The 27,290-nt window shown below is 41.4% G+C and overlaps 1 protein-coding gene across 3 annotated transcripts; it reads right to left on the reverse strand.

Moving 5' to 3' along the window:
* Positions 1 to 27,131, reverse strand: brwd1 (bromodomain and WD repeat domain containing 1). 3 transcript variants are annotated; one of them, XM_038693610.1, is made up of 44 exons: positions 26,892 to 27,131; positions 26,709 to 26,767; positions 26,553 to 26,582; positions 26,290 to 26,349; positions 25,246 to 25,396; positions 24,933 to 25,031; positions 23,826 to 23,986; positions 23,416 to 23,637; positions 21,048 to 21,148; positions 19,850 to 19,920; positions 19,539 to 19,639; positions 19,374 to 19,414; positions 19,154 to 19,255; positions 17,547 to 17,700; positions 17,284 to 17,418; positions 16,715 to 16,843; positions 15,965 to 16,113; positions 15,598 to 15,674; positions 15,125 to 15,349; positions 14,774 to 14,957; positions 12,915 to 13,005; positions 12,626 to 12,736; positions 12,427 to 12,494; positions 11,922 to 12,147; positions 10,886 to 11,002; positions 10,014 to 10,121; positions 9,705 to 9,829; positions 9,270 to 9,352; positions 8,787 to 8,898; positions 8,260 to 8,321; positions 8,005 to 8,160; positions 7,716 to 7,836; positions 7,391 to 7,516; positions 7,184 to 7,247; positions 6,929 to 6,979; positions 6,600 to 6,725; positions 6,337 to 6,489; positions 6,019 to 6,179; positions 5,585 to 5,757; positions 4,122 to 4,250; positions 3,814 to 3,984; positions 2,948 to 3,268; positions 2,666 to 2,809; positions 1 to 2,554 (listed from the first exon to the last, which is right to left on the reverse strand). In XM_038693610.1, the coding sequence occupies exons 1-44, from the start codon at positions 26,926 to 26,928 to the stop codon at positions 1,137 to 1,139; spliced, it is 6,705 nt and encodes a 2,234-aa protein (XP_038549538.1). In that variant the 5' UTR covers positions 26,929 to 27,131; the 3' UTR covers positions 1 to 1,136. The 3 variants fall into 3 exon arrangements, with proteins under 3 accessions (XP_038549538.1, XP_038549537.1, XP_038549536.1); XM_038693609.1 differs by having other exon boundaries at positions 3,814 to 3,978; positions 12,614 to 12,736; XM_038693608.1 differs by having other exon boundaries at positions 12,614 to 12,736.
* Positions 27,132 to 27,290: the final 159 nt, after the last annotated feature.

Consider the following 27,290-nt stretch of genomic DNA (forward strand, 5'->3'; position numbering starts at 1 on the left):
CACCTTGAAATTATGTCTTTATTAATAGGAGGAATAACTCATTCATTGCACTCCACAACCACATTGCCTTAATAGTTTTCCTGTGAAGTCAGTTATTAAAGGTGTAGTACGAAAAACATTAAGCAAAGTGTCATAAAGCGACTGTATTTAGAAACCTCCCCATAAACAAAACCAAACCATGTGACTGGCAAAATGTTTGAAGTCAACTCTGAAAAAGAATTTAATACTGAAAATAGGTAACACAGGACAACAATAAAAAGGTCTTCCCAATATGAGAAATCGCAGTATTTTGCAATAAGTACTTTGGTTTTTGTACTTGGCAAAAAGGTACCAATTTGTGACATATGGCAAGACAATGCAGTAAATGTAAAAAAAGAAAGAAAGAAAACAAGCTCAAACTTAAATAAACGTTTTGCTACTGACTGATCGCCAAACCTTTCAGACACTGTAATCCTCAATCACATATTTACACCTATTCACTAGAACAAAACCACAAACAAAAAAAATGGTATGGGGAAAAGAATTCATTATCGTTCATTTGGCTCATATGAACTCATAACACAGTCGAGCTTTAAGTTTGTGGATTTACAAAGGAGTGCTGTAGTCAAAAGTCTGAACGTGGATTCGTTTCGTCCCAATGAGTGTGCTTGGACATCTGCCGACCTAGAATTGTTTCTTGTCCTTAACCTTAGCTCAAAAAACAACTGCATGTCTGAGACTACAGTAAACTTAGTTGACCCCTGAGTTTCTAATGCAAAACTAGTGTATGAAATACCTCATTACAGTGTATTTTAGTGCAAGCCAGCAATATGCTTGATTAAACAGAGGTATATTAGATAGCACCCAAGCTGACAAGATTCCCCAGAATTGTTACTCTGCTGGCCAAATCACAACAAGCCTTATGGGAGGTGGTGTTTTGCTCTGCATCCTTGTGAAAACCAGCAGTTCAAATGCTTGAATTTGTATTACATCTATAAACATGTTTTTCATAGAAAATATAAATATCCCTGAATGAAACAGATTCACAGCATTTTCTCTCGAGGACTCCAGTGCTACTACCATAACGTGGCCATCAAGTGTCTTTAAGGTCTCCAGTTAACGTCCGTCTCCGTCTGTAGTTCCAGCCGCTACGCCCTTTATTCACTGTCGTGGTAACTTACCGTCCGCTTGCCCCGGTTACGGGTGTTCACGCGTGCCTTTCGCTGCGGTTTGCTGTACGACTCGTCACTGTCCTCCTCTGAGGCAGACCGGCGGCGGCGCTGCCTTAGCTGGCGGCTGCCAGTCCCTTCTCTGATCGCAGCCCGCCTGCGACTTCTCCTCTTTGGACTACTGTGGGACCCTGAGCTGGCAAACGAGTTTTCGGAGGCCGAAGACGACTGCTCACTTTCTGAGTCAGAACTGTGATTGCTGCTGCTGTAGCTTTCCTTCCGTTTGTGTTTTGGCCGCCTTGCGTTCTTCTTCCCGCTCCTCAAACGACCAACATCTTCCTCCTCCTCGCTGGAATCAGAGTGGGAAGAGGTTTCGTCCTCATTGCCGTTACCGTCCTTTTGTTTGTATTCCCTTTTGGGACGCTTTGAGGGGCCTGACCTGCTCTTTCTATTGTTCTTGGACACTGGCTCCTTCTCTCCACCCTCCTCTTCAGAGTCTGAGGTGTAAATGCGTTTTCTCTTGGAAGACAGTTGATTCCTGGCTTCATTGGGAGAGGTTCTATTGGACTCTCTCTTGATATTCCCGTCTTCCTTAGACGCTGTGGGTGTTTTCTTACCGTTCCTCTGTTTGCCCTTGCTCGCAGAAGCAGAGTCTTCTTCCGAAAGAGAGTTGTCACTGATGTATTTCTTTTTTGGCAGGGCTCGGAGACTCAGCCGTCTATTAGATGTGTTGTCCGAATTATCCGACTCTTCGTCCGATGAGCCAGTGGAGCGTTTTCTCCTCGACTTGCTCTTGGGTTTGTATTCCTGCTCAGAACTGTCTGAAGCTGAGGTGTCACTGTGAGGCCTTTTATATTTACTCTTGTTTCTTGTTGGCCTCTTTGACTTGCTTTCACTCTCAACTTCCTCACTGGAGTGATTACTTTCTACTTCGCGTCCTTCATCTTTTTTTAGTCTTTTCTTGCGTGGGCCGGATCTCTTTGGAGAATCACTGAGTTCCTCTGATTCTGCACCATCCAGTCGATTAGTTGAGGCAGATTTTTGTTTAGCTTGGCTTTTTGACGGTGAAACTTTGCTCTTTATCTTAGAGTCCTTGTGGATGGCTTCCTCCACATTTCTTCCATTTTGGTGTGGGTGTTTCTGAGACACGCAGTCTTTGTCCTCTTCATCTGAGCTTACAGGAGATTTGTGTCGTGGGATCCTGCGTTCAGTGTCTTCTACCTCCTCGCTTGTAATCCTCTTTTTCCTGGCAGGAGTGGCTGCTGTGCTTTTAGACGGTTTCTGAACCACGTCATCCTGCTCCTCTTCCTCCTCAGCTTCTCCAGAACTGTCGTCTGCAGATTCCTCTTGCTCAGAGTTGCTTTCTGGCTGTTTTGCACCGTGTCCGTTCATGTGGGACAACGTTTCTGCAGAAGAAAGGAGGAAAACAAATCAAACTCATAAGAAACTGTCATCACAGCTCCAAGAAAGTGGCAACTAGGAATCAAAAACTAAAAACTGATGAGGACATTTCTCACCATTTCCCTTAGCAGCTTGTCTTGACGTCCTCTGTTTGTTGGACCTTGTATGTCCATTCTGCTGATTCTGGGAGGAGGTTGAAGCATCACTGTCATCGTCTTCGTCCTTGGACTCAACATCTGATTCCTTTGTTTTTCGAGAAGCTAGAAAGAGAATCAAGAAAAATATATTTTCAATAAGCTGAAGTAGAAAGAAAAATGCAAATACAATTTCCGATTTTAAATGTGATGGTTAAAATTTTGGGTTGTATGATAGTGGTATTAAGAAAAGCATTTGTCTACCACGTGTTGATGACTTCTCGTCAGAATCTGAGCTGCTCAGGATCACTGCGGTGCGTTTGCTGGCCCGGACTGTGTGGCGAAGGCGGCTGCTGCTCCTCCTCGGCTTCTCCTCCTCCTCCTCCTCAAAGTCTTCATCTGATGCTTCAAGGAGTTTGATTTTATTCACAGCAGCCCTTGCAGTCTTTCTCTTGAGTGACCTACGAACCGTGATTTCCTCTTCCCCCTCAGAGCCCTGGGATGTGGCTCTGTCAGAGTCCTGGTGGCGACGTCTCTCCCTGTGAGAAGACCTGCTGCCGTGCCCGTTCACCTCTGCTCTGTCCTCTGAAAACGAGCCATGCAGAAAGATGTTTAACACATTTGGCTGGTGGGTTTTGAGATTTGCAGAAGACTGGTCAGTCAGTAGCGTCAAAGTCCTTCTAGGCAAGTCATGCCATTCAGTCACCATCTTGGCAACGCCTCCAGGCAGCTATTTCAGACTAACAAGACCAGGCTCCTATCTGAATGAATGGGGAGAGAGCCAGAACTGCACTTTTATTGGTCACCAGGACATAAAACTGCATGACAAGTATCAGCAGTAAAATCTGATAAAAATTGCTGAAAAAGTTTGACGACTTTGCCTCAAAATAAGGTTTAAAAAGCGTTTTCCCAAACCGGTTATACTTCTACTACGCATGCATCACCACTCCCGTGCATGCGCAGTAGAACCACACGATTGGCTGAATACATGTTTCCCGTTTTGGCTGTTAAAAGCAGACCATTGGCTTTCTAGTGGGAGTGGCGGGATAACTGCAATCTTTGCCGTTGCGGGCTTTCCCCGTAGAGTTTTATTGAGGATGTGACTATAAAACATCTCTGGTAGCGTTTACCTGTGCGCTTCCTGTCTGCGCCAGCGCTGTTTCGGGTTAGCCGTGTGCTCCTGCTGTTTTTGCTCCTGCTGGGGTAGCGACGACCTGACGACTGGGAGGACATCTTTCCAACCTCACCTTCACTGTCAAATTCCTCCTCCTCCTCTTCTTCTTCACTATCGCTCTCTGCAACTGGCAACAATAACATATCTTCAGTGCCCAATACACAATTTAAGAATGTGACACTATTATCCTGAATTTAACGAGGTGATATTGATACGATGATTTTTGAAAACTGGATTTTAACAGGAAATACATAAACTCCTCACCTTTTTTCCTCTGCTTGGCACAGTTGCGTCTTGTAACTCTTGCTTTCTGTCTGAGTTGATGGTGCTTTGAGGAACCTGGACGTTTCTCCTCCTCTTCTGACTCACTCAGCTCACTCTCACTGTCAGACTCTGAAATTAAAAAAAAATGGTTACATTACATTTATTTAGCAGACACCTTTGTCCACAGCAACGTACAGTAAGTGCATTCAAACACAATAAGGAAGCAAAGATGTAGATGTCATTGAAAAGTGAGAATATACAACATGTAGAACTACATTGCAGTTGTCTTTTTTAAGGAGCGAGATGTGAGATGGAAGCCAGCATGGGGTGCAATAAAAAAAAGGTGAAAGTGAATGTGTATTTTTAGCCTGCGGTGAAATACGTACAGCGACTCTGCTGTGCTGACTTCAGCGGGGAGGTCATTACACCACTGCGCGGCCAAAATGTGGTATTACCACAACACAAGTTACTGAAGTCAAATGTAAGTCTTCACTTGTCTGTGAGCTAAAGTATCGGACTTCACAGGTTATTGCAGTTAAAACCCTTTATTGTTGGTAGAGCACATTTTTAGTTACTTTCTCTAATTAAAATAAATGCGTGGAACTAAACTCAACATGATTGAGTCATCTCTACCACTCCGTTTAGGCATGTTATGCTACAATAATCCACTAGATGTCGGCGTGTTGTAAAATAGTATGCCTTTTCAGTTTGCAAAGCATATTGTTTTCAACTTATTATAGTTTCAGAGATCTTACTGAACAGAATTATGTAATCTGAAGTCTACCAAACGGGTTGTTTATTCTTTTAGGGTAAAAGTAGTGAAGCTATGCTTCTCACACACAAATATTTCTTACAGTGATGCAAAGATTTTTACATTTATAATATATACACATTTACAATTATATGATATGAAAATAATAATAAAAATCCAACAATGAAAATTCACTGTTGTCAATATTATATTTAATGATAATTAATTATGTATTTGATTAAAAAATATGGTAAGTATGGTTTTTCACCATTTCTGGGATGTTGTACTGTAAATGTGGTAAAAATCTAGAATATATATGTGGAAATAATACTAGTGCTGGTTATACTACTAGATCCATGTAACAATTTCACAAATGTTGGTATACTAACATAACTAGCATTACACCAGTACACGGCTTGTAATTTAGATTTTTACTTTGGTTTTACAAACACTAAAACATTTTACAGTGCATGGCCACACGCTTTTCTGACCCTTAAATCTGAAAATCCTCAAGGCTATAGGATCCGTGATGGTGATTGTTATTTTTAGTATTATCATCATCTTGATACTTTTAGCATGAATTGACATTTCAATTGTTTGGCAGTGGTCTTAAAAAACCTGGAGTCTGTTAAGAGGACAATAAAAACATTTACACATTTAACTCGTCGTTTTCAGTGAACAGTATCTAACTAAGGCAAAGTTTCTTTTGTACCTGGCGTTGATGAAGCACCTTTGGAGCCGGAGTCGTCCTCCGAGGAGCTGTGACCTGAGCTGCTGCTTCGACTCCTCCTGGCTCTCTCAGGAACAGACACTTTGGCTGAGGTAGATTTGGTCACTGACGTCGACTCCACTTTTTCCTGAGTTTTTACAGCAGCTCTCTTTTGACTTGAGAAAATAAGAATCTCATCAGACATTGACATGAACAGGTAAGCCATCATTTCTGACTACCTAAACCAGTTTCCAATGAAATTTGAACATTGTTAAACATTTAGGCTGTACTGGATGGTTTTCAAAGATAAAAACTGCAAGCAGCGTGTTTTGTTAGTAACAGTATTTTAAGCCACGTCTGAATCTATGTCCAGCTGATTCACTCAAGCGCAAATCTTTTGTGCAAATGAGCTGAGGAAACGTATAACCTGGACAGACCTTGTTGCGGCGGTGGGATGATCCTGCTGCTGCATTTTCTTGCGGAACCGCTGACTGCGGCGGAGCCTATCACTGCTCTTGACAGCAGTTTTGTACTCAGATATGATTGATCTGATTTGCTCCTCAAAGAAGGCAGAGAGCCGCAGGGTCATACTGTAAATCTAGAACAGAGCAGAAAAGAGGAAACATTACCTCATATGTCAAAATACATATAAAATGAGTTCATATTTCAATTCACACGGAGATTTTATTGGATGAACAACTATTACATTAAATAATGTCCTGCATTGTAGAGCAGATAAACTTCAATTACCCTACCTTGGAGCGTTTATTGGGTGTGTAGGCTTTAGCGTTGGCAAAAATGAGCCGGGTGTCTTTGCACAGCTCTATAGGGTTGTCATAGCGGTCTTCCCCCAGTGTCCTTTTCACAGTGCCAAAGTCCATTGGTGTATCAATGATACCGTGGTAATCCTGGGTATGCACACATGACATGATTTAGACTTATTTTCCAAAACACTGGAATACACTCAAAATATAACTTGCGGTTGTTAGTTTGATAGCATGCCCTTGGGTTTACTTACTGGATAGTTCTGAGGATCCACAGGCTGCCTGAATGGCTCAGAGTCCTCACACTCAAATATGTAGTTGAGCAGCTTCTTGCACTGTTCCTTCCAAGCGTCTCTGTCTGGCACCACCTCTACAGAGCGCTGCAAATATCAAGGAGGAAGAGAAGAAATCATCGTGACACGTAACTCATGGTATCTGCTGCTACTGAATCATTAATAGTCAATCTGCTACCAAAATCTCATCCATCCAAACAACCAACCAATGTTAGAAATTCTTTGTGTTGTCTTGTTTCTACATCATGTCAAAGTACTTTGTGTTTGATTTATTTTGTGTATCTGTTTACCTGACGCAGTCTGTGTCCAGAGGATGTTCCCGGTGCTTCCGTGTCCTCTTCCTGTAGGCCGTAATCAAATTTGGATTACTTGAATATGATCATTAACCGAATTACAATTACTTTTTTTTTTTTAAACAAAAGGTGACTGCAACTAAAAGTGGAAAAACAACCTCACAGCCAATTCAGGTTCCCTTTACCCAATTCATTTCTTACAACATGACATGAAAAAATCAAACAAACTAATGACAAACCAGCCAGACTTACATCGTCGTCATCCATTTCTTCAACAGCATTGTAAATCTCCATGATATCTGTGCAGCTTGGATTACTGGGAAAGATTGAAAAATGTGTCAACTTAAGTGTGCAAGACAAATTATGTGAATGATACTGTGCCTGTAGTTTGCGTATCCTCACATGATCTAGAATATTTTTTTTTGGAAAAACACTGGACATACAACAAGTAAAACGTACTTGACATATTTCTGGAGGACATTTGTGATGAGTTTTGCAGAGTGGGCAATCTTGCTCCTTGGCTCATTGAAAGTGCGGGCGTTATGTGCAATATACCTGGCATCCCAAATTAATGCTGAGAGGCGCCTGTGGATCACCAGAGGTAAGTAAATACAGTGTCTTCACAAACCGTACAAAAAATAAATAAAAATCAGTTACTTGGATTTTAACAGGCGAAGACAATTCAAGGACAGAGTTAGGTCAAATGTCAGGAGTGAAAATACATCCATGCCTTTGTGCTGCATCGTCAGGTACATTGGCAGGAGGGAAAACTGGTAGGACTGACCTGTAGAATCTGTTCAGGAGTCGGAGTCTGATTGTGCCCAGGTCAGTGGGATAGGCTATCACAGTGCAGTAGGTGGGATACTGGACTAAGTCCACAGGACCAGAGAAGGGAGCTGCAATCTCTGTAGCAGAAACACAGGGGAAGGTAGGTTAGTATAACTGGGAAGATAGTCTTTCACACTTAAAAGGAACCTATAGATACCCTGGTGTCAGTGAATGACACCGTGACCAGACATGTGAAAGAGGGAGCGTGTGAGTGAGAGCAAACACGGAGAGTTATGCACACATACCGACGGTGATGAGCTGGTCGATGCCAGCGACGATGCGTTCGCACTCCGCGTCCCTGCTCCTCTCCCCCCACTCCCCCGGCAGAGGCTTGTACATCAGCTCGCTCATCTCATCTGGTGTCACAGGGATACCACCTCCTTCTGTCTCTGGCTGCTGGGCTGCACAGCGGAGACAGACTTGTTCAATAAGCACTGAAACCCCACTAACCCCGCTTGGGAACATACGACAGTTTATATGTGGATGGAATTCTTAATTACCATCATCTGGAATAGATTCCACATCCCAAGGACTCAGTTTTTCAGTTTCCCCATTGTCCCATCTGGTGAAAACACAAAAACAAGTGTCAACTTGCATGTGTGACACATGCAACACCTAGCGCTACCTTACTTTGTTTCAGTAAAATTAGTGAATAATATGATACCCTCAATATAAAGGTGTTTTGTTTTGATTAAAAAACAAGCACTACAAACTTTCATTACTGTCAGATATGATGATGAAAACTGTCATGCCTATTAATGACCACTAGGGGACAGACAGCCTAGTCTAACTAACCTCTATTGGATATACTCTGGACCGTAAAGGGAGACAATCCACAAGTGTCAATCACAAATTTCATTTCAATGATTGGAGTCAGGCGAGACACACAGTGCCCAAAGCTTTGCTTCAAATTGTAACAGTATCTGAAGCAGTATGTCTAGAAACTAGCCAATAATTAGTATTGATGCTGGAGCCAAAACCACAGTATGTTCAGTTACCCTCTAATGACAACAATGTGTGTTCCCACCTGACTTTGAAGCACTGGAAGAGACTGTCAGGATATTCTAGCTGGTAGGGCTCCTGACAGACGATAGTCCCAAACCACCAGGCGTCATCTATCACTGAGCGGAACCTGTCATCTGCAAAGAAGATGATGTTAACACACTTAGGAGGAGGATCCACAGTTTTTATTCTAAGAAACTACACTGCTCAACAACAGGACATATGTGAACAACAACAAAACTTAATTTATCAGCACCTTGACTGAGAAGCAGCAATGGAGAAATGAAAAAGAATCCTCACAGTGGAAAGGTGCTCCCTACAAGAGTACTACAACTACGAGCAGGTATTAGGTTGTCTGAAATGTTGAACGCTATTAAATTCACAACTAGGGAGCACCGTTCCTGTGTGTAGGTTTATGTGTTTAAAATTGATGAAACAGATACATGGAGGATTTTACATGGCCTCGAAAACAAGGAATTGACATCTCTAACAAGGTGCACAAACATACTTGGCTGCCAGTTTCTACGGAGCGCCTCGTCATAACTTTGCCTCAACACGAGGAAATCTATCACATCTGGCATGTCGTGATACCTGCAGGAGAAATCAATGTCACTTCAATGGGGAAGTAAAATAAACAACAAGACTCTTTGTGAGACTGATGCTGAATTATACTGAACCCATCCATTTCATAAAAAAAAACAACAACACAGTACCAGAAATTCAGCCAGCATGTCAAATGCCAGAGAGCTTATTATCCTAATCATAATAGCAACCAAACACTCAAATGTAGGCATTACTATTTCCATATAATAAAAACTTAATTTGAATCATCATCATCTTCATTCATTCAGTTCAAATAAGACTCAGGGAAATGCCACCTTCGTGTTGGGTTGCTAATGGGAATAAGAAATGCAAATAGTTTCTCTGAAACTGAGCTGCTTACTTGACAGAAAAGGACTTGTCTGTGATTTTGCCAGTGCCGTGGTCAATAAGGGTCAGCTTCAGACAGCAAAGTGTTGGAGGGCAGACTTCATATTTGATCCCAGTGATCTTCACAAACTCTTGGTCCTAAGAAATTTACAGCAGGGTTTCCATGTAATGTACATTTTGATTAACAATCTTGAAAAAATATTTACAACAAAAGAATGATGGTTTGGTTTAGACATTTTGTTTTAAAAAAAGAAGCAGGATTTGTGGGTATTTTTCTTCTACCAAGAATATTTTATTATGTTCTTATTTGTCTCAGTCTCACCCGCAGTTGCATTTTCTTCCAGGGCTGTTTGTCTAAGTTGATGGGGTACAGTTCATTCCGGTTTACCGCCTCAACGTAGGCCTCGTGTCCCTGCCGAAAATAGATCACCTGACGGACACAGAAAATTACTTTTCTATGTGATGCCAAACAGGATGATGATGATTAATGGTACCCTTAAAAAAGGAAGGGCTGGGCGATATGGCCAAAAATGTTATCACGATATTTCATATCATTCGGTGTCAATAATCATCATGTCAAATCATTATTTCTTTCAATTTTAAGGGCAGATTTTTGCTCCTGAGTGAAAGCAGACGGTTCATTGTGTTTTAAACTAATCTTTATGGTCAGAACATGACAACACTGGATCAATTCACCAATCTGAGGTTGAACATTCAAAACAATTTTAAGTAAAATCTTTTTTTCAGTGCCGTTTCATCAACAAAATAAATATCTTAATAAAATTTTGTGCCGGATCATTTATGATTCAAATTAAATCGAACATTTATTGTAAATTATGTTATGTTGTTATTGAGGAAAATTATATTGCGATAATTATGTTAGTTAAAAGAATTCAGACTACATTTATGCACTGGCTGTATATTTAAGAACAACCCAAACAGTCAATATTTCTAATACCTACCTAATGTTTCCAATTTTCCCACATGCCTGTCATGTTAAAATTGTACTCACATTTCATACAGTGCATTTCTAATGGTCTGAAAAAAATTTTTTATCCATGTTTTTCAATGCTTTTTCTTTTTTTTTTTACATTTTCTCTGCTTCTGTTTCTCTGTTCTGCAAAGGCAGTGACCAAACTTCTCTTCAGGAAGGTTTGATTGTTGGCATAAAGAGTATCCTGCTGTACATAATACCTCATCGCCCATTTGGGGAACAAAAGGAGACTTCCTGGGAATGACATCAGTGATCCACGGTGAGGGTCTGAACTCATTGGACACTTCTCTGTTGATGGATGGTCTGGCCTTTGGACGCTGATTGAAGAAACAAGACGTAAAATGTTAAGCGAGTGAACGTGAACCCGTTTTAAAATGCTTGTTAAAAAATTCATCATTTATATTTCCTCGATGATCTTCACTGGTTATTTATTGCCCCACTCTGCTTTAGATTCAGACAGTATTGCCGTTTTTTGACCAAAAGTACCCAGATCTCTTTTCAAGGAACTAAAAGGTTCCTTCAGCCCATTATTGTGTGCGTTTCCACCGTGGTCTAAAGACCTGCAAAGATTAGGCAAATTAACCAGCTGACATAGGCTGCAGGCCTGCACAGCGTACAAAACGATGCACAGGCATCATTTTTTGTAACCACTATCCATGAGCAAAATTTATAAATAAACACTGAGTGGAATATAATGAAAATCTATAGGCTACGCTTGACCATTAAAAACAGCTCTTTTTGTGTGGGAGTAAGTTGGAGAGACACACAATAAAGTTCGTTACAAATTTAATAACAAACTGGATAAAGCCATCAAGTTCTTAAAATAACTCCAGCACAGAGGAAGCAACACAAAAATAAAATCACGACAGTTTGGAAGGTTATTAAAACATTTCTAGCCGACAAGAGCTGCAGATCAGCTAGCAGCACTCGTCTGTGTCCGCCTGAGCGTCGGAGGAACAGCATGTTTAACGAGCTTTATTACCTTCTGTAATCAGCTGTTCCGCTCGTTTTGGAGAGGAGGAGACGGACTTCAGCTATGTGTAAAAACTTCCTGACTGATGAAAACTTCAGACAACTCCAGACCCAGTATTTAGGTCAACTCCATCAGCTTTTTGGGGGGTAAAATAAAGACCCCAGAACTAAATTTAGACCCTGGTCCCTTTGGTGGAAACGCAGCTAGTGGCTCATCAGGATTGGTATCTGTATCTACTGTATGCACTGTGTTTATCAACTCACCCTGGATGCCTTGTTCTTTACTTTCTTGGCGTTCTCTTTGCTTTTCATCTTAGGTTTCTCCTCCTCATCACTCTGCTGCTTCTCCTCCTCCTCCTCGTTCTCTTCCTCCTCCTCTTCAGAGCTGCTGAGTTGGCGCTGCACTCGTTTCCGCGACGACAAGGGGGTGGAGGGCTGCAGGTTGATACCAGCGTCGGCCGTCCAGTCAGAGTACTCGCTGGACGTGTGGCTGTCCGATCACAAGCAGTTATGATTACAATTTTAAGTGAAACGCGTGAAAACAGGCAACAAAAAACTTAATAACTTGTTTTAACCTGCTTGGGGTACCAGATGGGTGGGGATTGCCACCTAAGACAACACAAAGGAGTAACAGAGTTTTAACATGAAAGTCGATACTTTTATGTCTGTCATAATTTATGTAATTCAGGAAAACCCTCTGATCTGGTACTCTAAACAAGTTCAAACAAATTCAAAGAAAGACTCCTCAATAGAGTATAAAACTTTATACCTTGAGCTGTCACTGTTCCACTCTTCATCATTGGAGGATTCCAGTTCACTGCCATCTAATTCATTGTCCTGAACAGATATAATAATAATCTAAATAAATAAAGTGCTTAAAGCCCCCCGAAGACAGACCTCAGGTGCTTGTAAATTATACTTTTGCCAAAGTCACGAGAGAGCGGAGAATGTGATACCTCAGTGTGTACCTCTGAGCTTGCGGTCTCCTCTCCCTCTTCGCATGACAAGTCGATGAATTCCTGCGCGTCACCGCGGCCATGCGCTCGCTTTGCAGAGGTAGGCTCATCGTCTGAATCATCCTGCAGGGACAGATGGGACTGACTCAACACCGGTGCAATGATTTTTACAGAAATAGTTGTGAACAAAGAAAGAAAAAAAGCACAAAAATGTTGACAACTGTTTTAATCTTTGATTAGAATCAAATAACTACAATCATACAGAGAACAAAACAATTTTAAAAAAACGAACGAAACCTACTCGACAGCTGCTGTAGATAATGCGCCTCTTCTTTGCACTGTACAGAGCTACCTCCTCATCTCCTTTGGCTGTTCGAATGTCCTCCTGGTCCCTGAAAATGTTTGAACATTATAGAAAATGTTTAAGAGGAACAGTAACAAAATTTAAAGCAAAAGAAATGCTGAAATATGGGGTATGTAAACCCCACGCTGTTGCTCGATGGGTACATTTAGCCATAAGCCGTCCAAAAATTGTGATGTTGACCCTTTAGGGCCCATGTCCACCAAAGTGTGTTTTAACAGCTGAAAACGCCACCTGCTGTTCTGAAAACGCCGAGCTGGGAGCGCTAGGGTGCATTTTGGAGGTGCAGTGTCTTTTTTCGAGACGCTGTGGTTGCTATGATACATAATTTCCGTGGAGGCGATGTGTTGCAAGTAGGGTAGCCTACTTCATTTTAGTCAATGTAAAAATGTCACCACAAAGTATGTAGGCCTACGTGTTCTGGCCCTTGCTCTGCATGAAGAGAAGGCTGAAACATGAGAGCACAGACGTACGTGGGTTCATGAGATTTTGCGGGCGAGGAAACACCGCGGCGAGTAGACACATCGTTTCGTTCAAGATGGGATGTGATCGGTGAGGTGTTTGTCCTTTCCCTACTGCAATGTGATTGGACGGCTGGGTAAAAAGTCAGTGACGAGCGCAGTGTTTTTCCCAAAGTTGAACATTTTTCAACTCTCGGCAACCAGGAAAAAAAACCCTCAGCGCCCGGCGCAGAAAAGACGCACAGCGCCTCTTCACGCTCCTGCCGTTTTTTTACCAGCTTGGAAAAAGGCGGCGCTCCCACTGGAATGAATTGAAAAAAAGACTCTGGTGTCAGAAAAAAACGCTTTTGTGGACACGGGCCCTTAGCCTGTCTGTATCATTAACAAAACCAGGCTATATTCATATACTCTTAAATCCTTTTGATGTGTCAGTTTCTTTTCATGAAAGAAAAGTTTGGGAAAATCCACAACATCAAAATAAAAAATTGGCTCCTCAACCATCACCCCTACCAGGGTGGTGAGAAACTTGGGTGCCACGACTGATGACCAACTGTCATTCTCAGAGCATGTTGCTGCTGTCTCTAAGTTGTACACCCATCTACCTAAACTCCATAATACACGTTTACACGTTTACATTCCTTCTGGGGCCACTGCACTCCTCTAATGAACGCCTTCTGGCTCTCACACAAAGCAATCTCAGTCCCGGCTGTTCTCATCGGTGACACCACGATGGTGGAACAGATGCAGAGGCGTCCCTCTCTAACTTCAAGAAGCTCTTGAAAACTCATCTCTTCAGAGAACACTTTGTCTTATAACACCCCTAACCTCTAACGTGCATTTCCTTCTTCTATCTCCCTAGAATCCTCTTGTATTGATTGTACTATTCATTAACTCTTACTTCATTCCCTAGGTATTTACCACAATATTGCCGTATGCGCTAATAGCTGTTACTAGTATTTATTGCTGCTCTTACTAGTATGTATTGTCACTTGCAGATGTTGTACTTTATTGATGCCTGTATGCTGTTCTTCAAATGTAAGTAACTTGGGATAAAAGAGTCTGCCAAATGAATGGCTAAATAAAAAAAAATAAAAAGATCATAATCATGAAGCCAGTCAAAAAATCCAGATCTAAAAATGGGAGTAGGATCCATTTCCATTCAGGTCATTAAAATACTACATTATAAAAATAATCAATAGTGCTTTCTGTAAACAGCATCACCTCGGAAAGATATGCCAATACAAAAGCTCCAGAAAAAGCAAAGACATTTCCAATTAGACACATCAGATGTCTTCAGCTGTGGATGGTAAAGAAAATATCGCTGTCTAAAGTCCCTACCCATAGCTGCTGGGTGCCAGTTCAGGCACCACCACCCTGCGTCTCCAGGCCTGCAGGTCTCTCTCGGTAGCCATCTGGCTGCGAGGAGCATTCTGGTGCATCTGCCGGACACCTTCCACCTGGCCGCTGCGGCGTAGACCCACATTAGGGGGTGACTGCACGTCTGCTCGATCGTTCACAGACACTGTAACAAAGGAAAAATAACAAATATTAACTTTCAGGAAATTATTGACTGGTATTTTCAGCACACTGTGTGAAGCTTTCAAAAATCACACAGCTAGCCTCCATCAGCTCACTGGATCAATGTGTCAGCTAATGCAATCCAATACAAAACTGGTGGTGTATTGGTACCTCTGCGTGGTGTGCTCGGTGCCAAGGCTGGGCCTTGTGCCTCAGCGTGCCCTTCTGGTCCTGCTACAGCCGCTGGAGCTGCCTCCGTCCCTGGCTGGGTCTGCCGGTCCTGTTGCTGCTGGAGATTGCGGATGGCCTCATCCAGAAGGCTGCTGCGTCTAACGGCAACCTCCTCATGCTCTGCAGTCTGCTGGCTGATCACCTGTTCCACCACCTCGCCATCACCTGAAGAGGTTGTCAAACAGGGAGACAAAGAGCATGAGTGGGGTGTTGGAAGAGGTTCACACTGGTGGACTAGTTATGAAATGATCAAACTTGTCAAGACATAGTAGCAGGACAGATATGGTTCAGATGTTCTTAAATCTAGTTGGCTAATAAAACAGTCAAGTAGATTTATGATTTATATTTTAACACTACATATTCCTGTGACTGTGGTCGAATTAAGTCCTGCGTGTGGTGATTTCCATGCTTACTGGTGGCTACATAGCCCAGCTGAGGAACCAGGTGTTCAGCAGCAATGTTCTCCCGCCCTGGGACAAGACGTTGGTACCTGAAAATGAAGACATTTTTAAAAACATTGCACAAATCCATCAAGATACATTTGAAGCACAGCTGACTGAACTTTACTAACTTTAAGTCAAACCAATACCAACCTTGCTATGAATTATACACCAAGATTAGATGTACAACAGGGCCAATGTGAGTAAAAGAACTGAACTGCACTACTCTATTTAGTATTGATTTTCTAAGCGGCCTAGAGCAACACTCAAACATCTGAACCCGCAGTGAATGAGAGAAGACTGTATTGCTGCTGTATAACCCAAAGAAGGGCACGTCTACCTTGGTGGATGGGGGTTTCCGTCCACGTCCACCAAGAAGGGCGGGGGCATGAGATGGGGCGCCTGCTGTGTCTGTTCATCCAGCACAAAGCCGTTGGTGTCCCGGATCAGGGGTCGGTAGTCTGTGTGGAAGAACACCTGGTCTGGAAGCTGTGTGGAGATCCAGAGAAAGAAACAGTTTAAATTCAAGATGTGAGATTTATTCATACCAGACAGGGAGCTGTGAAGGCGTTAACGTTCAAGGTAGGGCTGGACGATATGGCCAAAAATGTTATCACAATAAAAAGGCTGACTTTTGACCCTGAGTGAAAGTTGAAGAAACCTGACTGGTTAATTGTGGTTTAAAATATTCTTTATGGTCTACACCTGATGCCAAAACAGTGGATCAATTCACAAATCTGAGGAAGAACAATTATGATAAAATCTTTGTTAACAAAAATGCATGGGTAAAATTAAGATTTTTTTAGTCCTTTTTCCTCAACAAATAAAATAATAAAGTCCTAATTCATGTATGATTCAAGTGAATAAAATCAAACTATTGAATATTTATTGAACATTTGTTAGTGTTATTTAAAAAAAAAAAAAAGAATTGCGATAATTGTTATTGTTTTATTGTCCAGCCCTAGTTCAAAGGCTTCAACATTTTCTCAATCTGTAAAATGGATTACTGTGTATTTATCGACAACTAGTCCCAAAATGACACCCAGCAACAATGATGAATTGTTTGTGTGCACGGCAGACTTCTCCTTGCCTTCTCATACGGCTTGGAACTCCCGAAGCCAAAGATGAGCAGATGGCCATGGGAGTCTGTGCAGGCAAAACGCTGGCCATCGGGGGTGAATTTGCAGTCGAAAACAGCTCCGTGACCCTGGCCCTCAATCTGGATTGGAAACACAAAATCACCCCAGGTACCAAATCTCATTAGCGAGGCAGACAAACTCATTACAAAAAGCAGAGCACTTAATAGCCTTAATGTATGTTTTTTTTTTTTTTTAGCTTTTCATTACTTTGTTGTTCTTGAATGATTTTTTCCCCCTTTCACATCCTGCAGAACCTCAAAGTAGATTTTTTTGAAAATCACATTGGCTATCCTCCTCTTACCCGCTTTGTGAGAGAACAAAAACTAAATAACAGTTAGGAGGTCAGACTCGTCAAACAGCTCACAAATAGACCAAAAAAAGGGATGAGGATGAACTGGAAGATTCAGGATAAATGTGAGACCCACTGCAGGATGAAAATCACTGTGTGACTGATGCCTGAAGTAAACTGATGTTTGAGCCACAAGGACAAATATATACTAAACTAAGTCTGTTTTGTTACCATGTTGAAGTAGTGCTGCGTGTTTGTCCCTCGCAGCAGATCCCATATGTAGACATTCCCATCATGGCCGGCTGACAGGATGATCCTGGGGTCAAAAGGGTGCGGTTCCAGAACAAACACCTCAGCCTCGTGGCCCTGAAAACCATGTTTAGGTTAGCCTCTGCTTTTAAAATAAGTCAGTTTGTGGACATTACATCAGGTGGTTGTGATATCCACCATGCTGTATATTTTACTAAGGGAAACAAAACATTGTGCACAATTACTTTAAGGATATGTAGCAGCTGTCCTGTGTAGGAGTTCCACACTTTGAGGAGATGGTTGTTAACAGCCGTGATGACTGTATTATCATGGCGATCCCACGCTACCATGGTGACTTTGGGTTTGAAGTAGCTTTCCTCTTCACTCATTGTTTCAGCACTGAGAGAAAAAAACCCATAAAATTATAAAATGGACATGTTGCACTTCTCAAAGTATACTGTTGATTAATTACTAAACTCAAATGACAACAAAATTAATGGAAGCTTTTATCTGACGCTGTATTATGATGCAGTATAGAAATTAAGCCAATGTTTTCAACACATATTTCCTTTGTTTACTGTGGCTATATGCATGTTGCTACCAGTTTCCCTTCCACAGAGTCATTCTTTTCTCTTTCACTTTGATAAACAAGTTAGTATCTTCACTAATGTGTCAAAAAAAATGTGTGCCATAAAGATATAAAGCAGATTCACCATAAAATCTAAATCTGATACCGAGCAGACTGGGTACATTTAGTGTGATTCAAGTGTGACAAATAACTACAACTATGTGATGCTAACTTGGTTAGATAACATAGCTATGAAATGTTAATTACTTTGGTCATTATAACATAAATATTACTTGTGAGAGAAAAAAAAAAAAAAAAAAAAAAAAAACATTGACTCTTCTTTCGCAGAAGAGTCAATTAATGAAACTGCCAGTGAGGCTCCTTTATCCTGTCCGTTGTGTACAAATTCTGCATGAACGACAGTGAAATAAGCCCAGAGAGTTTGGAGTCATGCCAAGTTTGACTGAACAAACTGTCCAGAATAAATGTGCAATGAAGTGAAGCCAAAATCAGCCACCATGTGATTTTGTCAATTAAGCAAGAGCTGGTGGTAAACTGGGAGTACGGACTCACAGATTAATACAGCAAAAGGAAGAAATGTCAAACCTTTGCCCTAAGTCCCAGTGATATCCCCCTCCTCAGATTAAATGTGTGGTGTCTCATGTTGTTTTAGCAGGCAGATCACACTGACATTGTTGTTAACCCACAAACATCTCAGAAATACCAAGCGAGGGTACTTAATTCTAATACATTTAAAAAGGCATATTGCTATTAATATTAGAATTATATACACGTTTAAAACCACAGCAAAATGAATACAGACAGTCTTTTATAATATCCTTGACAACAGCAGGAAAACGTTTTCAGCAATCAGAAAGGATTATAAAGAAATAATGATATTGCACGCGGAATCCGACATCTTTCCTGTTCTTAGCTGGAAGTGATGTAAAGTTCACAACCCGGTGACTGCTTTGCCATCAGGTGAGAGGCCTGAGCTAAGACTTCTACAATCTGACAACTAAATAAAAACCTTCTGAAAAATTGCTTACTCAGCTGACGTCAGCACCTGGTTTACTTGTACATATTCTGACAGCTAAGGTCAGGTGGCGCTTATTTAGCAGATCTTGCAGTTTGCTTTTTTACAGCAAGTGGTTCCTGTTGCTTATACAGCGTACACCTTTGTGTCACCATTTGTTCTGAGGACACGTTAAAGGAATCTACACAAAGAAAAGACTTCACTCATCACCATATCCTCACTGGTATACAACAGCAGGTGCTCCTTACCCTGGAAGAGTGGCGGACATGTTGAGCAAGATGCACCTCCACTGCTGCCGCAGATGGAGCTTCCATATCCGCGCTGTTCCGTCTCGACTTCCGCTCACAAACCTTAGACAGGGCGGCAACAAACAACTTGCACCATCACTGTATACACTGTTAACGGCATTAAGTCAGCGTAGTAACTATGAAAAATCAATGGTAAGTAAATACAATGATTTTCCTGTACCTTTCACCTGAGTGGCAAAATTGGATGCTGTCGACTTTGTCCTACACAGAGAGCAGAGACATGGAGAGTGATCATTGTACTTTTTGTGCAACTGTAAATGTGTAATATGTTCTCTGATATGCAACATGCTGCACAACAAAGTTTGGCTTCTGAGAGGGTTCTCACCGTGTGCTCATGGAGCTCCGATATCTTTTCTGGACTCCCGCTTCCCAGGTAATATATTCGGATGACATCATCAGTACTTCCTGTTGCTAAGAACATCCCACCTGGAAACAAATGTCTTTAAAATACGTCTAAAGTGTTTTAACCCAAAATTTTGAGAAGTTAACTTTTATGTCTGTAATTATTAAACGCTAGCTAGTTGATAATTCTGAGAATTGTATGCTAAAACACAAGTAGGTGGCATATGTGCAGGTTTGATCAACACAAACAGCATTAACATTCAACACAACGGTCTACCTAAAATGAATATTTACCTGGACTGAATGAGGAGCACACAGTCTGAACTCCTGGCCTCGGCCGCTCCGTAAATTTGTGCGGACGATCACTTGTAGGATAGTAGAGAAAATGTTAAAGATTTTATACAAAATGGGACGAGAGACTAAATTTTACTGACAGGAGAAGAACATAGTGACATAGTAATCCGCTTACTTTGAGGAAAACAGAAATCCTATAATACCTATTTAGTTCAAGACTCTCTTATTAGTTTAATTGTTTTATACATTCAGCTGGTTGCTTGCTACAACTAAATGCTTGCAAATTAGCAGTCATCTTTTAAAATGCATGTGCTCACTTACATTTAGACTTCACACGTTAAAAAAAAAAAACTTGGTAGTCTACGACGTTACAAGTCGCGGACATAGTGGATATTTTAAGCACGGACCAGCAGCAAAGCAGCAGTGAATACACAGAGTGCAGATGTTGGTTTCGGTTGTTTGATAGGCTACATCATTAACAAGCTGGCATGGGGAGCACCTGCAGCCGTGATAATGGATGGCGGGTGGAAAACTCCGGGAAAAAGACAAGTTCTGTGTCTTTTCTGCGACTTTATAAAACATACCCTACTGCTGAAGGAGAAAGTCACGGGAGCAGGGAGAGAGAGGCAGGGCAAGCAGGTGTGTATGCAGTGAGAAACCAGAGGTGGAGGTGTGTGTGAGTGCGTCTGATTGTGGGGAGAAGAGAAGTCTGAGACAAGGCAAGCAGGTATATTTAAAATTTAAAATTTAAAATGATAATGTTGGCGGGGATTAAAACCTGCTTTTATAGGGCGGTAATGTGTGAATTATTTTTAAAAACAATTTGGTAGTTGGGTTCAATCACAATGCCAGCTTAACGTTATGATGTCTGTCAGCCATTGCCGATCGACGATGGCATTGTCTTTCGGCCTGACCCTATTATCAATTTAACTGATAAACAAACATGTTTTGTTCAAATATCTGTAATGCGAATGTTTCCTCTGAAATCCATAATAAAATTCTTAATCTTTTGCCCCTTTATAAGAGCGTTTAAAATTCTATTTCCCAATAATCGGCCACATGAAAAACATGGGAAACATTCACATGTGAAAACAATAACATTCAGAAACCTTTAGTAATTTGATCATATACAAAGAAATATTTGTGAATGTCACCAAGTCCAAACACATTTAATATGGTCATTTAAAGCAGAACTCACCTAAAATTGATGTTGTTGACATCCCACTGCCAGAAGCAGACAGTAGCATCAGTTCCAGTGGACAGCATATAACGTTTTGAGCCCTTGACAAAAGGTGAGAACTGAAAAACACAAGTAGTTCACAGATTTAGGATAAAAGGTCAAATGTGTGACAACATACCATTGGTAAAATTAAGCATCGTGGTTCTTTAGAGACACCCCTGCCAACAAATTATTAAAATTACCATTCCCACTAAAACCATGACTCATATTGCACAAAAAAGCATATCTGTCAATAATGTCAATATGATTTCTGCATATTGTTTACATCTAATGTCAATGTAGCGGAAACATATACATAAGCCTCTTTTCATTGAAAACATCTTGTAAGATCTATATCCTTAAATAGTTAAGCATTGCATAAATATTGTAATTTTTTTCCTTTTTATTAAATCCGTGATTCAGAGTGTCATTATGTACTGCTGAATGTGGCTCAGCAGCCCATCTGTGAAACTTAAAACTAAACTATATAATCAAATCCAAATATGTGCGAATATTATTGAACAAGCTTTGGCACACTCTTTTCAAGCAACTCACAGCAGTATCTCTTCTGACTCCTCACATGTTCTAAATGCAGAATACCAACTTCTGCTCTCCAATTTGCGATTCAGAATCCCTGCATTAAAAAGCAACAGGCTGAAGAATTATTTTATACATCGAGTGTGTCCTCTTGCTAAACTAAAATCAAAATCCAAAGGATATAATGTAGTAGAATTGTCATGATTGTTTGATGTGTTTTGTACCTCTACAAAAAGTGTCTTATGTGTAATTGTATGTTAAATCCAAGTGTATATTTCTTGAACGTAGGTAGCAAAATTAATTTAAATACTTAAAATTTAAGAGAGTATTCATGAATCTTAAGTCTAGTTCAAACTACAAGATTTTTAGCCCGATTTGCCGCCCGGCGAGTTCGGCGACTGTCAGGCTGTGATTGGGAGCAAATCAGCGGTCGTTGTGTGTGAACTACTCAACGCATCACAACGGCTTCCCGACACAATCGCCGACGTCTGCCAGAAATCTAGCATGCAAAATATCTGGAGGAGTCGGCCGACTCAGCATCCACATCCGGCCAATGAGAGCAGGCAGCTACCTTTCACCAAAAAACAATTTTACTCTCCTCCAGCTCTCTCTGTAGCTCAGACAATCCCTGCTACCTGCATGTGCTAATCCATTCTTTCACTCATATTCTTTGTCTTTATAATTGCTATCTTTATAACAACAAACAACAGCGGTTTTGTCTGTAGGTTCGCGTCATTTCCCGTTTCACATGTGTTTTCTTGACAAAACGTGGTTTGGAGACCTGACCGAGTGACACAGCCTCTGTCAGCTCACGTAGTGCGTCACCCCCTGTCACCCATCAGTTTCGTAGTGTGAACGCCACAACAACTTCAAGACTCCCGTCACAAGACGGCAAGTTGTGTAATGTGAACAACACGGAAAGTCGTGTAGTCTGGACGAGCCTTTACTCCTTTGCTTTGACAGTAGTAATACACTGCTCAGAAAAATTAAAGCCACACTTAAATCCAACATCAGATTTCGATGAACGAAATAGTTCAAAATCTTTGCCGTTTATTGTGTAATTCGGTGAGAACACAATGACAATGGAAATAATCAACTGATTGAGGGCTGGATTCAAAATCACACCAAAAATCTAAGTAAAAACCGGAAATCACAGGCTGATCCAACTTGCTTCCATCATGGTAACTTATGTGACTCAGTAAGGTACATGGCCCCCACGTGCCTGTATGCACTCCCGACAACGTTTGGATACGCCACTGATGAGATAGGGAACCATTAGCTAGCACTGGGAGGTCTGCGCGATCCTTCCAGGATATGCCTCCCCAGACCTTCTTCTAGCAAAATGTTCGGGTCGACCATGACGCATCGTGTAGTATACACGTAACTGAATGGAATAGATCGGCCCCCTTGTCACAGACACCTGATCCAACTATTTGAGTCAGTATTGGGGAGATACCATAATAGGGTCGATGCATCCCAATAGGAGACAGCAAACATTCTTGCAAAGGCACTTATGGATGTTCCATTCAGGAGAAGCTGGACTACCTGCGCAACCTGAATGGGTCAGGAAGGATAAGGCAAGAGCAACTGTCTATGGCCACCACCAGCAAAACCATTTTTTTGTGGGGTTGTCTTGCTGTTGCCTCTCCAGTGCACCAGTTGTCACTTTCATTTGCAACAAATGACAAGGATTCACAGTCGCTTATGCTTCCTAACTGGACAGACTGAAATCCCTGACTGATGTGACACCTGACATGATTGCCCCGTTTCTAAAAAAGCCAGCACATCATCATGATTGAGATTCCTTTACCTGTAGGGAGGTAATGGATCCAGTGTGCCCCTGCAGCACAGCCACTGGGGCACAGGTACGAAGGCACCATACGCGTATGGTCTTGTCACAGCTTCCTGCAGCAATTAGTGTGTTCTCATAATTAACTGCCAAGTCTGTGATCTCTGCAGAGTGTCCTCGCAACGTCGAATGAAGCCTTCCATCAAACGAAGACCAAATCTTCACCAAACAGTCATCTGAGCCCTGAAAAAATAAATAAAGCACTTCTACTTCAATATTCTGTTTTAGCATACATTAGAAGACAAGTCTGGGTTACAAAGTTATGTGTTTTCCCACTGCGCTAATCAGTGTTTGAAAGTGCAAAATTACGGCACACAATAAACAGGGGATTATTTTTGAGTAGGGGGATATGTTGACAAGTTCTATCTTACTGTGAAGATCCTGAGACCGGTGCGATCAAATGCGATACAGTACACTGCAGACAGATGCCCCAGTATCCGCCTATGCAGCCGCATGTGCTCATAGTTGCTGACAGGATTGATGGAGCTGAAGCGTTGCGCTCCTGTCAGCTCTCTCCCTCGATGGACCTTCACTGTTGATAAGATGCCAATCAACAGAATATAGTGATGTAATTACAGGGCTGCAACAAGACTGAGATCAACAGAAATGTAGTGGGCATGTGATATATTTACTCTAATGTGGGCAGGAGTGGATAGGACATCATCATCATCATCACAGGACGAAATGAAATATATGAACATCACCCTGTTATTCTTGGGCTTAAGCGAGCAGGTACAATAATGCATCATCTCACAATAAATCTTATGTCTCGGCACCAAATAAAGATGGGTTTTAGTTTAGTTTGTCCCTCTCACCACTTGCTCTCTCTTTTTATACTTAGCGTGTTTAAACGTGAACAGCATGAAACAAAACTGCCATTCTCAATTTAAATGCGTCTGTAAACATTACTACAGCCGCTCTGAAGTATAAATGCATCTGGTTTGTATCTGTTGCTATGGGAAACGACAAAATATCCCCAAAATAAGACCACCACCCATAAGGTTTTTATCTGCGTTAAGTTCTCACTGCCTCAAAATGAAGTTGCTTTAAGCGTTTAATGAGGGACCTCTGTAGTGCAATCATAATTCCACGCAAACCTCTAGGTGAAATGAAACAGACTTCATCAAGACAAGCAATCTGGCTAAGTCATGGCAGCGCACCAAACAGATATTTGTCAATGACAGAACGTCTTCTTCTAAAACGTGTACAGTCAGGGAAAAAAGGAATACACAATATACAACCTATCAATTGAATTCTTCAGACATTTAAAAGGTGCACATATTCAGATTATTAAATGACTCATCAGCACACACATAAAACGCATGGTTAATGGGGAGAGACATTTAAAAACACTGCCAAGCAATACAGTGCTGTGTCTCATGTACCAATTCCCAGCACATCCATTTGTCCATTTAATTAGTTAAAAACACATAACGGAAATAAAGGAATAAAGGAATATTGGATGAGGCCAGATCTACCTAGGTGTGGAGGTTTCTTGCAGTTCAAAGGCCTCTCTGGTGGTCTGCCCCGGTGAAGGGCTGCATATGATGAAGCTTTAGACCGCAAACTGTCGCAGTCTGAAAAACAAAAAGCTCACAGAATGAGTCGGCGGATTACCAGCTGTATGTGGGAAAAGGATAGTATCAATTATGGTGACAGCAGAAACCAATAAAACGATTAAAACCTTTATATTATATATAATATCAGCGTAAGAGGCATGCAAAATTACTACACAAGACAGTATGAAGGAAAAAAGCTCATACATTTCTGCCCCCAAAAATACTTGTATACCTTTTGCGGTCCTAAGCATTGACTGCTTCCCCGACCCCAGGAGGGAGTGTACACCTGGGACACATGACGGCACCTCTTTGTCAAGAATTGGTCCAATCTGCTTACATATCTGTAGCAAATGGTTTGGTGCAATATGTCTGTTGGCTGCGACCTGTCAAGGCAATGACAGAGTATTGACATGACAGTGTATACAGATCACTGCTCAAACGTTCAATTGAATCAAGAACAATTTTGATAAATCGATTATGAGACTAAAACGCTCATTAACTGTTTTAAATGTAAAGACTTACTGCCCTTTTTTGTTTCATATAGTTGTAAATTGAATATGTTTGGGTGTTAGACTGTTGGTCAAAAAAGATATTATGATGGTATTATGTTGCATAACAATAAACACAGTATCTAGAAAATAAAAGATAAAGCAAGTACTACAGATCAACAATTACAAACAAAGTATAAACTTGGCAATACGATATAAAAAAAAAAAAGAATAAAGATTATGTCCAATATGGCTGATATACTACACTTTAAGTTACGTTTTTAAGCCTGCCTAAACAGTTGTCAGAATAAATGTCTGACGCGATAGTTGGTGGTTTCATGTGCTTCTCAACTCCTCTTCCGAGAGGCGTGGCTTCTTATGTATATTTTTTTGTTTTTATGGACCAATCACAGCGCAGGTCACATGCAACATAACGCAGAGACAGCGCAACTCGGCCTGTGATTGGCCGGCGAAGCCGTTTCGACGTCGCAAGAAGCCGAACTACCCACCCTATCTGCAGTACAACAGTCGGGGCAAAATAATATTAAACCCTCTATCCAAACACGGTCTTTTGATCGACTAAAGCACAAGTTCACTCAAAAATGAAGTCGGTGTAAGCGAGCTGTGAACTTGTCGACCATCATAACTCAAGTAAACCCAACAGTAGTGAAGCAGGAAAAAGAACAAAGCCCGTAAACAAGAACAGAGCGTGCACACGAGAGTGCCCCTGTCACAAGACAATAACAACCGGCGACAATGAACTTAACATATGTGAAGTTAAATCTCACCACATCTTCATATGTCCTCGGGTGCTCGTTTCCCAGCCAGTCCAACCTCCCGGGTAAGAGCTATCGAAAACAAGAGTTTGGTAAAGCGGAGTCACCACACAAAACACCAGCAGGTACACATTAAGCTAGTAAAAAAAAACGGTGATGTCAAACGAGTGAGACGTAAAAGGATATTAAAAAGAGTGAGACAAGTTTTATGCCCAGACTCGGACAACACCGACGGATAGCAGTTAGCAGTTAACAAGCAGCAGGGATATACACACCTGATATTCCTCTAGTTCGCTCGCTAGGACCTGCCGTGGATTAAAAGAGGCGATTCAGATTAGATTGCCTCTATTAACTCTAGTATCAACTAGCTAACTGTTAGTCAACTATTTTGAAATACAAAACACTGTGCCATTCAAGGCACGCCAGCTCACCTCAGCCGCTCTCCGACATGGACCCGTTGTTAGAAAACGAGAAATCAAGTAATACAGCTCTGAAATTGAACAGCGAGGACATTAAAACCGTGAGAGAGGAAAAACAGCAGTTTGGGATATCAATTAGCAAGACCGATATCGTTGTAAATGAGGCTATCAAGTGGGTTTACTTCTGCGGCTTACCCGACTCAAGGAGCGAAATGTTCCGATTTTTGGCCATTGAATCGGCCGTGATTTGGAGAGGTGAAACAAATTTTAGGCTAACTTTATGACTACAGAGAATAGGATATATTTATTTAATTTCGGTTACACAGCTCTGACCCCCTCCACGGTTGCTCCCGCTTTCTATTCAGCCTGTTTGCAGTCGCCATTGGAAGGATGAGGCCTGAGATACGACTTACTTCCGCCACAGCGGAGTAACACAGGAAAAAGGGGGTGGGGAGGAGCACTTTCAACAAAAGACAAAAGTGAACGTTAGCCCGTGGGATAGCAACATTAGCATTATTTGAATGTGACGCCAGGTTATTGATTCGATTCAAACCCCACATGTAAATAAATACACAATTTTAAAATAGTACAAAA

The sequence above is a fragment of the Micropterus salmoides genome, unplaced genomic scaffold (genome assembly GCF_014851395.1).
Source record: "Micropterus salmoides isolate LMB-PRFRI ecotype aquatic unplaced genomic scaffold, ASM1485139v1 Ms_hic_scaffold_3, whole genome shotgun sequence".
NCBI lineage: Eukaryota > Metazoa > Chordata > Actinopteri > Centrarchiformes > Centrarchidae > Micropterus > Micropterus salmoides.

Bases quoted from the DNA above. Each gene is read 5' to 3' on its own strand.
- brwd1 (XM_038693608.1), bottom strand. From the start codon at position 26,928: ATGGCCAAAAATCGGAACATTTCGCTCCTTGAGTCGG. The intron at 25,397-26,289 runs GTGAGATTTAAC...TTGCCTTGACAG, and splicing joins CGAGGACATATGAAGATGTG to GTCGCAGCCAACAGACATAT. The intron at 7,837-8,004 runs GTATGTGTGCAT...TTTCTGCTACAG, and splicing joins CGACCAGCTCATCACCGTCG to AGATTGCAGCTCCCTTCTCT.